We start from the raw sequence: 11,646 nt of genomic DNA, 5'->3' as shown, positions 1-11,646 counted from the left end.
TACATTGTACGTACAAATAATCCTCAATACATTTGAAAATAAATAGATGTTTTGCATTTTTGTAGTGGGTAGATCATTTTGACTCGGTCATTTTAAAAGTAGCTCGCATGCTGAAAAAGTGTGAGCACCCCTGGTTTATAGTGTGTGTAAAGAACTTCATGTGTGCTTTCAAGTATGTCCCTTCCATATTACGCATATTACCAGCTATGCCATTGTTTGCAGTCTGGCTGTTCACGACACAGCTTTTGTCCAAACAAGGAAGCTTGTCATGTTTTAATCTTGCAAGACCTTGTCACACAAGATGTCATGAACTAATAAACATGTACAGTGGGATGAAAAAGTTTGGGCACCCCTGGTAATGTTCCTTTCTAAATGACTGGTTGTTGGGATCAGCCAATTTCATTATCATATAGCAGACCAACACGGTGATAGATGAGAAGAGAAATGAAATTTATAGGATTAACAGAAAGTCTGCAATAATTATTTCAACAAAAGTAGGAAGGTGCAGCCTATTGATTGGACACTAATTATTGGAACACAACATTAGTTTGATAAGCTCATTGACCCTTGACCTGCATACCCAAGTGAAGCCAATCATGACAAATGGTATTTAAGGTGGCCAATGGCAAATGGCATCTGACAAAATTTACGGGGGGGGCAGACTATATATTTTACACGTAACAGTCCACCTGGTATTATTGTATCTGTAAAATTGTCATGCAATCTGCTATTATTATTTATTATTTTATATTTATATTTAAATATTTTAAAAATAATAAAATATTATAATAATTACAATAAAATTAAAATAATAATTATTATATTATTATTATGTAAAATATGCAAATATAACAATAATATTATATATAATTAATATAATTAGCATTAATCATAATAGTTCTAATAATAATTATAATAATCTAATAATCTAATAATAATAATAATTATTATTATTATTATTATGTGCTTGTGTCCCTTTTTTCAGGAGCACTTTGTAAACAACAGACCATGTCAAAAAACGAAATTGATAAAACCATCAAAAGGTTGGCTCAGGCCATGATGCCAGGTTGTATGTTGAGTTTAAATGAAATACTTTGGAAAGATTGGGCGGGCCGTATTCAAACACTTGGCGGGCCGGATGTGGCCCCCGGGCCGTAGTTTGCCCACCCCTGGTCTAGGGGAAGGATACAAAAGCTAGCTCAGAGATTTCAAATGTCATTTTCCACTCTGAGGAACATAGTGAGGAAGTGGAAGACCACAGGCACAGTTCTAGTTAAGGCCTGGAGTGACGGGCCAAGAAAGATCTCAGATGAGCAGAGGCCAAGGATGGTGAGAACAGTCAAAGTCAACCCACAGACCAGCTCCAAAGACCTCCAACATGATCTTGGTGCAGATGCTGTCACTGTGTATCCTTCAACTATTCAGCTGTTCTAAGAGTCATGGGGAAGAAGCCTTTTCTCCACACATGCCACAAACGGAGTCGCTTGAGGTATACTCAAGCACATTTGGACAAGTCAGCTTCATTTTGGAATAAGGTGCTGTGGACTGATGTCAAATGGAGTTATTTGGACATAAGGGGCGGTATGCATGGAAGATGATAAACACAGCATTCCAAGACAAACACTTGCTACCCACAGTAACATTTGGTGGTGGTTCCATCATGCTGGGTGGCTGTGTGGCCAGTGCATGTACTGGAGATCTTCTTCAAGTTGAAGGTGGCATAGATTCCACTCAGTATCAGCAGATTTTCAAGAATCAGTGACAAAGTTGAAGTTGGCCGGATACTTCCAACCAGACAATGACCCTAAACACTGCTCCAATTCTACTAAGGCATTCATGCAGAAGAACAAGTACAACGTTGTGGAATGGCCATCTCAGACCCCAGACCTAAATATTCTTGAAAATCTGTGGTGTGATTTAAAACGGGCTGTCCATGCTGGGAAACCATCAAACCTGACTCAACTGGAGATGTTTTGGAAATGGGAATGATGGAAAATATCTTCAACCAGAATCCAGACCCTAATTTGAAGCTATAAGAAGCATTTATTTCTGCAAAAGGAGGATTTACTCAATACTGATGTCATTTTTCCGTTGGGGTGCCCAAATTTAGGCACCTTCCTACTTTTGTTGCAATAATTATTGCACACTTTGTGTAAATCCGCTAAACTTCATTTGACGTGGCATCTATCACTGTGAACAATGTATATCCTGCCAGCAGGCTTGATCTTAACTCGGTGTTCACACACCGATTGGAGAGCAGCTAATGGGATGACAAGTGGCAGTTAATCCCCGGGCCGAACAGCCCACCCACACGCACGATTCATGAGCACTGTATCAACGCCACACTTTGTCATGTTGTTTACACGGACAAACACTCGCTGGAGAGGAGACGTTTTCTCCGTCCGGAAGGAATGTGAGGCGGAAGACGCCATTTAGGAGCCAGGAGGAATCTTAACAAAGGGTTTAACTTCAAGGTAGGAAGTCCAGAATCTCAAATTCTGATGGATTAAGTTGTGTGCCAAGGCTCATATAATCGGGACTTTAGAATCCCATTTAGGACAATTTGGGAATATTTCTATGTGATTTATCACAGCTAAGTCATGCTTGATGGTACTCAGTGGTGTGTCCTTATGCCAGGTTGTTGCCATGGCAACGAGGCCTGTGAGACCCGCCTCTGAGATCTACCAATCCGTGTGCTGTCCAGTCAGCCCGTCCGTGTCCTACTCCAGCTTGTCCGACCAGACGCCCATCTTCTCCATCTCCAAAAGCTCCATGGATGTTGTCATGGCGACGGGCCCACAACACAAGCGCGACCCGACCTGGACCGGCATGGCCTTGCGGCGCAGCTCGAGCGCCAGCGTACCCGCCGAGCAGAACTCCCTGCCACTCATGTGGCAGCATGACAACCCGCCTGCCCTCAGCGATCGCTGGATGGCCAACATGCGGCGCTGGAGCCGGTGCAGTGGCGGCACACAGAGCGGCGGCAGCACTCCTGACACGGTGGTGTGGGGTGGTGTTGAGACATCGCGCCCATGCAGCCTCACGCAAGACATGGCGTGCTGTGCGGTGCCGCACTCGCCGATGTCCAAAGCGGTCTCTCCTACCACCATCACCTCCTCACCTTTCATCTCCCCACTGATAACGCCCACACTACCATCTGTGGATCTTTGCTCTTCATCAACGCCACTCGGCGCACCCCTACAAGACGACTACCCAGCTTGTCCTGTGGCGTCACCCAGACTCGTTGACACCACTCCGTCAACCGACATTCCATCAGACCCTTTTTTCCAAATAACAAGCACAGAAGACGACACCTTCCAGGACACCCACATGCTTTATTTCCAGTATCCCTCTCCGATAGCAACATCTGTGGGCTCAGAAGAAGGTGCATCATCAACCCCGGCATCCATCTATGAGACGTCCCAACCCCAATTAGAGACGGCGTGGCTGAGTTCAGCAGCAGAAGATCCAGGTGTAGGAAAGTCTGTCCTCCAGTTACCATGGCAACAAGAGCAAAGGGCAGGGCGAGATTTGAGGTCAGTGATGGTCTCCTCCATGAGTGACTCAATGCTTCGTGAAGGTTGTAGGTGCTGCAGAGGTGGTATCAAAAAGGAGCAGGGAACCATGACTTCTGGGATGGAGGTGGTGGACATGGCCGTGCAAACCCTCTCCCCTGCAGGCTCCTGGTGGGACCTCTGCAGAAACACCTCCCACACGGGTTCCCACTCCCTCCTGGGCTCACCACCTGGATCCAGACTGAACCTGAAAGCCTCGGAGGGCTCCAACTCCAACTTGGTGTCACCTTCTTCCAGCATGTTCCCCTCCAGCAACAGTGATGAGGAGGCAGGGAGGAAGGAAGGAGACAAAACCAGGTGGGAGGTCACCTCTGCTTCCTCTCATGATCTGGAGCGCAGGAGGTCCTGTCTGAAGGTCCAGGCCGAGGACGAGCTTGGCGGGAGGAGGAGCAGCATGAAACAAGTGCAGTGGGACGAGGATGGAATGACGTGGGACGTCCACGGAGCATCTGTGGACCCGGATGTGTTGAGCGCAGCCATACGGAAACATCTAGAGGTTCACGACAGCCCCCATCCTGCCAAATCCCCTTCAACAAAGAAGAAAGCGCCGAATCCTCCTCTTCTTCCCACTGAGGCAACTCCACCGGACAGAGAGGAAGTGAAGGAGGACGGAGGAAGGCAGGAGGAGGCGGGCAAAACAGAGGGACAAGATGAGAGCATCCCAATTTCCCCCCCACGTGGGAGCGGACTCATCCGGAAGAGAAGTGTGATGAAGTCGCTGAGACCAGGATGGTGTGGGGGGTCCAGAAAGGAGGACTAAACCAAAACTTCTCCCTTGACGTGGAGCTAATCACTCAAAATAAAAATGGTCAAATAATAATAATCCAATAAAAAGTAACTGGGTACTTTGTGCAAAGTAGAATTAGAAGCTGTAGACTGGGTGAGTGAGTGACCAGGGGGGGGGGGGGGGGGCAAGCCTGATGGATGTTCGTGGCTCCAGTACAGCGGTGAGTCGATGGTCAGTGGGGTCAGTGGTCTTTTTCTATAAAATCCTCAACAATTCTTCTGTGCTGCTTTCTTCTTCATTGTTCATAAATTGAGTTTTTGCTGGATAAAGATAATAATAAAGGTAATAAACAACGACTCAGCATGGCCATATGTACAGGTGTGCCCCAATGAAGTTGAAATTGTATTTTATGGCCCAACTTGCACATAATCCTCACATGCTGCATCCGGTATATATTATACATGCCACAGATTTTGGTGGTGCATTAATTTCAGGTTTGAGGCACATAGGTGTGAAATAAAGTGGTGAGCTGTACGTGAAAAAGTCTGTTTAGGCCTATAGGTGTTCCATTAGCCTTGTTGAACCACACTGAGGAACTTTGATGAGTGTGCACATTCTGTCTCATCCACAGAGTCACTGGTGACTTCCACTGTGATCATTGTGTGGCTTAGTTTCACAGCAGCAATGTGGACTTCTTTGCTTATTTTTACATCTTAAAGCCCCCCCCCAACCCCCATGTCTGAGTACTTGTGTTTCCATTTAGAATAGGAAGGCTCATTCAGGTACTCTTCCAAACAGGAGGTCATGATGAGGGCATGGTACGACGTCACATGACATGATGTTTGTGTACACTGATGTGTGTGAAAGGGCTTTTATTGTGGAACGTCATCGCTGCAGGAGAACAATCCAGCGCCTCGTTGTTGCATTGCTCATTGTGCATACCTGTGCACGTACATCTGCTATAAATATGTGAGAGTGTGCGCAGGCTGGGTGATGGTGCTATGATGGACGCACTGCTTCATGTTGCTTGTTTGCTGCTGCTACCTCTGCCGAGTCAGGCTGCATATACGCTGACGCCTGGCAGGCAACCTCAGCACAAGGTGCTGCACCTGGGTGAGAGCACACACACATCACACTTATACACAAGGCATCTGAAACGCTCTGAAATGTGTCTTTTTCTTCCTAGACTGGCCCAAAGACTGCGGGACAGCCCATTTCAAGCCCAACATGGCTGAGAGGATCGTGTCAGGCAACGAGGCCAGACCGCACTCGTGGCCCTGGCAGGTCTCTCTGCAGGTATACATATCATCACACTAACAGAAATACGACTAACTTTGACTGTGATGAAATATGAATAACCCTTACATAGATAATGACTTTTGGCTGAAACTGTTAAAGCAGTTTGACAATAAGGATATCCTGCTAAAATGCTTTAGAACCCTCACCAAAAAACTAAAAACATTATTTTAACATTATTTTAACATTATTTAAACATTATCAAACATTATTTAATTACTCTTTTATACACACACTCACATATTCATTCATTCATTCATTTTCTACCGCTTTTCCTCACGAGGGTCGCGGGGGGTGCTGGAGCCTATCCCAGCTGTCTTCAGGCGTAAGGCGGGGTACACCCTGGACTGGTCGCCAGCCAATCACAGGGCACATATAGACAAACAACCATTCACACTAACATTCATACCTATGGACAATTTGGAGTGGCCAATTAACCTAGCATGTTTTTGGAATGTGGGAGGAAACCGGAGTACCCGGAGAAAACCCACGCATGCACGGGGAGAACATGCAAACTCCACACAGAGATGGCCGAGGGTGGGATTGAACCCTGGTCTCCTAGCTGACACACACATATTATGTATGTAAATATCTCAAGACGATATGGTATATAGGCCTACACTACTGTATTATAGAGTATATATCTATACTGTATACAACTGACAACCACTGATATACAGTACACACAGACATGTGTCTGTACTGTATAACAGTGGTTGTACACACACAGGCGTGTGTGCGTGTCATGTTTTTGTCATGCCCAGTAATGTTTTTGCATCGCCCCCAGTCCTAATATCTATTTATTGATTTTATTGATAAGATATTCTCAAAGTTATTTATTCTGTTGGATGATGGAGACAGCTTCCATTCATTCTTCATAAATACAACAGCAGCGCTAGCTGAAAGGCAAAGTTCATCTTTAAAAAGGCTCCAGTTTCAGCTTGCGGATGGGGACATCACTCCTGTGAACTAGACTGCATCTGACCAGCATCACGTTGTCTGATCTGTGGCTGAGGTGGGGGATGGGGTGGGGTGGGTTCAGTATATCCTGGAGGATGAGGACGACGCTCCGGTCAGGTGGTCCCAGTTGTTATAGACGGCGTAAGCACCAGACAAAGCCAACCCGGCCAGACCACCACGGGCGACCCCCTTTAGACCGCCTACAAACAAACTTGATAAATGGCTCATGTTGGAGGTCATGCTGAAGAGAAAGACACCTACTCGCTGATTTGAAGAGCATCCCTGTTACTGTATGTACAGTATATTAGGGGTGGGGCCAAACCTTAAAAAGGGTACGGCACGAATAATGACTTTTTTTTAGAAATAGTGAATTGGAACAAATACTTTATAAATATTAGTAATGGGGAACAATGAAAACCTCCAGAGCGACACAGATCAGAGAGTCTGCCTACTGTGGGACATGGAGAGGACTGAATAGAGTAGATACGAGTACACAGATGAATTGTTAGTTGAAAGCAGAGGTGGCAAAGGCCAAACAAGAGGTCTATGATGACTTGTATGCTAGGTTGAACATTAAGGAGGGAGAGATGGATCTCTACAGGTCAGCAATATATATTTCACCAGTTCTAGGGCTACATTAGCAAAGGTTTTGGGGTTTTATGGGTTCATCTACACGTGGCTATGTTTTGAAAATGGCTTCCAGAGTGGTTGGTTGTTTCCGTGCAGACAAGCGAAGCCTGCAGAGTCAAGCTAATGAGTTAAAAGGAGTAGGAAACAGTCATGTGCGTGCGGTTTCAGTCCTTTGAATGTACATACCTTCATCTGATGGATTAGCTTTGGAGAAGTGAGAGTGGAACTCCTGTCGTCATCTTCGGATCAACTGTGTATTTTGTAGCAGAGTGTGCACTCTTACCGAGGTTTCTCTTTGGTTGTGTCAGGTTCGGCCCAGAGGGAGCAAACACCACATTCACGTGTGTGGAGGAACTCTGATCCACAAGAACTGGATCCTCACTGCTGCTCACTGCTTCCAAAAGTAAGAGAAAGGAAAAACCAGGAGGACGTTCAGCGCTCGTGAGTGAAGTTCTTCCTTCTCCTTCCAGAGGCAAGGCCGAGGATGCCAGCTCATGGAGGATCGTACTGGGGAAGCATCGTCTGAAGCGCTCCGAGACGGCCGAGAGGGTTTTTCCGGTGAAGAGGATCTACCGCCATGAGAGCTTCCGCTACCCGGCCCACAGCCAGCTGGACTACGACATTGCTCTGGTGAAGGCCGGCGCCGACATACTCCCATCCAACTTTGTGCGCTACGCCTGCCTGCCGCGCAAGCAGAGCAGCCTCAAGCCGGGGCACTATTGCTGGGTGACTGGCTGGGGCGACACCCGGGGTGAGAACTACTTTCGCTTGATGATTGTTCGCATTTTTACATCACTTTCAAACATTCCAGGAGGGAAGGAGAACGTGTCTTTGGCAGAGGCCCTCAATCAAGCCCGACTTCCCGTCATTGACTTCAAAACCTGCCGGCAGAAGAAGTTCTGGGGTGACCGCGTGCAAGATTCCATGATCTGCGCTGGCTTCAGAGACACAGAGGATCCACCCGCAGCATGTCAGGTGGGTCGCCCATATTGTGCTGTCGCTGTGGAAGGATGTGAGAAAGGACTGTCCATCCAAGCTTCTTTCCTATCCAGGGCGACTCTGGTGGTCCTCTGCTGTGCCAGCTGGGCCGGGACCGCTGGGAGGTGCACGGCGTGGTGAGCTTCGGCCCCATCGGGTGTACGGTAGAGAACAAGCCCAGCGTCTTTACCAGAACCTCTGCATATATCCACTGGATGGAGGGGACCCGCATCCGGGACTTCTTCCTGCACTGAGCCACCTCTAGTTCGACCATTCATTCATTTTCTCTCGCTTATCCTTGCGGGGGTGCTGGAGTCTATCCCAGCTGTCTTCGGGCGAAAGGCAGGGTACACCCTGGACTGGTGGCCAGCCAATCACAAGACACATATAGACAAACAACCATTCACACTCACATTCATACCTATGGACAATTTGGAGTGGCCAATTAACCTAGCATGTTTTTGGAATGTGGGAGGAAACCGGAGTACCCGGAGAAAACCCACGCATGCACGGGGAGAACGTGCAAACTCCACACAGAGATGGTCGAGGTTGGAATCAAACTCAGGTCTCCTAGCTGAGAGGAACACCATGCAGCCTCTAGTTTGACCAATAAAGTGTATTTTGAAAAAGAGATAAGATATTCTCAAAGTTATTTATTCTGTTGGATGATGGAGACAGCTTCCATTCATTCTTCATAAATACAACAGCAGCGCTAGCTGAAAGGCAAAGTCCATCTTTAAAAAGGCTCCAGTTTCAGCTTGCGGATGGGGACATCACTCCTGTGAACTAGACTGCATCTGACCAGCATCACGTTGTCTGATCTGTGGCTGAGGTGGGGGATGGGGTGGGGTGTGTTCAGTATATCCTGGAGGATGAGGACGACGCTCCGGTCAGGTGGTCCCAGTTGTTATAGACGGCGTAAGCACCAGACAAAGCCAACCCGGCCAGACCACCACGGGCGACCCCCTTTAGACCGCCTACAAACAAACTTGATAAATGGCTCATGTTGGAGGTCATGCTGAAGAGAAAGACACCTACTCGCTGATTTGAAGAGCATCCCTGTTAGCGTGCCAGCGGCTACTGTATTGATGTCGTCCTCTGCTCCTCTGGCTTTCTCTATCACCACACCAAAAGCACTGTACAACAATGCTGAAACACCAAAACACACACAGGACATTACACACATGCACCAAGACTACACAAACCTTGCCATCCTGTAGTCTTGCCTACCGACAGATCCCAGAGTGTTGGCCCACGAAGCTCCCTGCCTGGTCACCATGTTGATAATCCTGGCAAGACAACGTCAGCAAGACCGTATTCTACATGTCTCGTTTCAGGTTGCTGCTTCATACTCACTGGACGTTACGTGGTTTGGACCATGCCAGGTCTCTGGTCTCCTTCAGGCCCATCCTGAGACCGTTTAAAGCTCCAAATGTAGCACCTGGAATACAAACAAACAAATGGTTATTTGACTAAAACAGCCATAGATGAAATGCCCACCAGGTTTGAATTGAATATTATCTTTATGATGTGTGTACATCCGACACTAAGCCTTTAACAGCATCCCACCTGTAATGCAGGAGCCTCCAATGGTAAAGAAGGCCAACTCAAACCTTCCTCTCGTTTTATTAGCACCTGTTGGTAGAATGAACTCATCTGTGTCCTGAAAGTACAGCATCATTACAATTCTCAGACACATATTCCTTCATCGAAAGCTGACATCTGCTCTACCTGAACGAGGTACCGAGGATCCACATTCAGGTAAGGCGAGAGGGGGCTCATTCCGGTCACTAGAAAGACAGCACAACAAACATTTATCATCCAAGGACGACAGCTAGCATTCAAGCTAGCTGTGGATATGTTTAACAATGACACTTACAAGGAACACCGGCGAGCTCCGTGTTCGAATATTCTGGTGCTCCACCTCCGAAGAGACCACCCAGACTGCCTTTAAGTCCCCCGGAGCCTTGTGAGTTGTCCATCTCTGGGGGAAAAAGGTCCGAAGAGATCGGTCGTCCCTGCTGAGGCGCCTTGCGATGATGCAAACGCTTAGGATTTCAGCCGAGAGACTCACACACGTAGCAGATAGAAACCAGAACAAAAGCTTGCACTGTTCACCTGGATTGTTTGTTTTTTATCAAAAAATCTTGAAAATCTTATCTTAGGGCAATTTGAATCACTTGCTACTTTACAGAAGCAGATGTGCTGTCAAGCTGCTGACCTCCAGCAAACACGCTCTGCCGTAAAGCAACGCTATCGTCGTTACGTCAACGACACCGGCCTGTCACGACGTGGAGAGAGATGAAAAACAATCACGGTGTTGTCAAAGCTGTTAGGATTTCACCACCACACCTGCAACATGGCCCGAAATGCGTTTTTCCCTCAACGTTCTAAGCAACTTTTGTGATTTTACGTGTTTGCCATTTTACGTCCGTCCAGGACGAACTACGGCAGTTAAAATAGGCTGTGCTCGAAACCGCATACTTTCCTACTACTCATATTAGCTCTTTGGCTGTGTTCGAAACCGCATACTAACTACTACATACTTCCATGTCCATACTATCCACACTCCATACTCCATACTCATATCCTGCTGGACACCACCGTTTGGACTGATCTCGTCCAGTGACGTCACGCCGCGTTGCACAGCAGCCGAAATCGACAGGCTGAAGCTGATTTCACTTTAGCTCTAAACTCTCTAAATACATCACTTTATTGGGATTTTTTAAAATCAGGCGAGAAAGTGGCCGTTTAGACCCAGAGTGTGCCATTTATTTGTCTAAATACCAACCGTTTAAAATTTCGGTCGGACGAATTCGGCAAAATTTAAGGTAGCCGAGGTGAGCAACGCACTTCATGTTATTTTCACAAAATAAAACACCCCTTACTTTTCTCATACGAAAAACCGTAGTGATAAATCACTGCTTTTACTTTGAAAACAAGAAGCGAACCAACTCGCAATATATCGTGCTTGACACCGCCGTTTGGTGCATCCTGCTGCTCAGTGTGAGTAGTAAACTAATGATACATACTCAACATTTCTGGCGTATGCAGTATGCATCCGGGAACTTCTCGCATACGAAAAAATCGCATACTTCCAGTGTAGACACACTGAATACTCAAAAAGTTAGTATGAGTAGTAGGTAAGTATGCGGTTTCGAACACAGTCATAGACTAAGGATATGCTCTGTACAGGTACTAATTCTGCCTTTTCATGTTAAACAGGAAGCTGCTTTGTGTTGTTTTTTTCAAAGAAGCATATATTCTTGAACAAATTGTTCAAAAAACATTTTCCTGAAAATTGTCTCTTATTACCTCGCCGTCCCTTATAACCCCGCTTTGCGGTACTAAAAATATGTCTTAGTAACATTCCTTTATATCTCTAAGGTGACTGAAGTACACATACTTTTAACAAAAACTCGTGGAACATTTTACTGCGTGTCCATAAGTCCAAATATTTACAAACCCCCAACAATCATC

The 11,646-nt window shown here is 46.5% G+C and overlaps 3 protein-coding genes across 3 annotated transcripts; 2 read left to right on the top strand and 1 right to left on the bottom strand.

Annotated features, from left to right (window-relative positions):
- The first annotated feature begins 1,317 nt into the window (after positions 1-1,317).
- On the top strand, positions 1,318-4,460 carry LOC131125846 (uncharacterized). The gene is made up of 2 exons (XM_058067767.1): positions 1,318-2,474; positions 2,638-4,460. The coding sequence occupies exon 2, from the start codon at positions 2,647-2,649 to the stop codon at positions 4,333-4,335; it is 1,689 nt and encodes a 562-aa protein (XP_057923750.1). The 5' UTR covers positions 1,318-2,474; positions 2,638-2,646; the 3' UTR covers positions 4,336-4,460.
- Positions 4,461-5,252: 792 nt separating this feature from the next.
- On the top strand, positions 5,253-8,803 carry zgc:112285 (uncharacterized protein LOC561476 homolog). The gene is made up of 6 exons (XM_058068980.1): positions 5,253-5,415; positions 5,489-5,598; positions 7,497-7,591; positions 7,659-7,939; positions 8,000-8,163; positions 8,241-8,803. The coding sequence occupies exons 1-6, from the start codon at positions 5,304-5,306 to the stop codon at positions 8,418-8,420; spliced, it is 942 nt and encodes a 313-aa protein (XP_057924963.1). The 5' UTR covers positions 5,253-5,303; the 3' UTR covers positions 8,421-8,803.
- On the bottom strand, positions 8,799-10,739 carry timm23a (translocase of inner mitochondrial membrane 23 homolog a (yeast)). The gene is made up of 9 exons (XM_058068981.1): positions 10,713-10,739; positions 10,388-10,447; positions 10,046-10,196; positions 9,898-9,956; positions 9,736-9,829; positions 9,523-9,607; positions 9,397-9,455; positions 9,205-9,315; positions 8,799-9,143 (listed from the first exon to the last, which is right to left on the bottom strand). The coding sequence occupies exons 1-9, from the start codon at positions 10,722-10,724 to the stop codon at positions 9,022-9,024; spliced, it is 753 nt and encodes a 250-aa protein (XP_057924964.1). The 5' UTR covers positions 10,725-10,739; the 3' UTR covers positions 8,799-9,021.
- Positions 10,740-11,646: the final 907 nt, after the last annotated feature.

The sequence above is a fragment of the Doryrhamphus excisus genome, chromosome 3 (assembly GCF_030265055.1).
Source record: "Doryrhamphus excisus isolate RoL2022-K1 chromosome 3, RoL_Dexc_1.0, whole genome shotgun sequence".
NCBI lineage: Eukaryota > Metazoa > Chordata > Actinopteri > Syngnathiformes > Syngnathidae > Doryrhamphus > Doryrhamphus excisus.
Note: the sequence above shows the minus strand (reverse complement) of the source record. Positions and strands in the feature narration are given on the sequence as shown.

Excerpts from the sequence above, each read along its gene's own strand:
- timm23a (XM_058068981.1), bottom strand. Across the intron at positions 9,830-9,897 it reads ATCCTCGGTACCTCGTTCAG|GACACAGATGAGTTCATTCT; the intron begins GTAGAGCAGATG and ends CTGTACTTTCAG. Across the intron at positions 9,456-9,522 it reads TCCAAACCACGTAACGTCCA|GATTATCAACATGGTGACCA; the intron begins GTGAGTATGAAG and ends TTGTCTTGCCAG.
- zgc:112285 (XM_058068980.1), top strand. The coding sequence starts at position 5,304 with ATGATGGACGCACTGCTTCATGTTGCTTGTTTGCTGCTGCTACCTCTG. Across the intron at positions 5,599-7,496 it reads CCTGGCAGGTCTCTCTGCAG|GTTCGGCCCAGAGGGAGCAA; the intron begins GTATACATATCA and ends TGGTTGTGTCAG. Across the intron at positions 8,164-8,240 it reads ATCCACCCGCAGCATGTCAG|GGCGACTCTGGTGGTCCTCT; the intron begins GTGGGTCGCCCA and ends TTTCCTATCCAG.
- LOC131125846 (XM_058067767.1), top strand. The coding sequence starts at position 2,647 with ATGGCAACGAGGCCTGTGAGACCCGCCTCTGAGATCTACCAATCCGTG.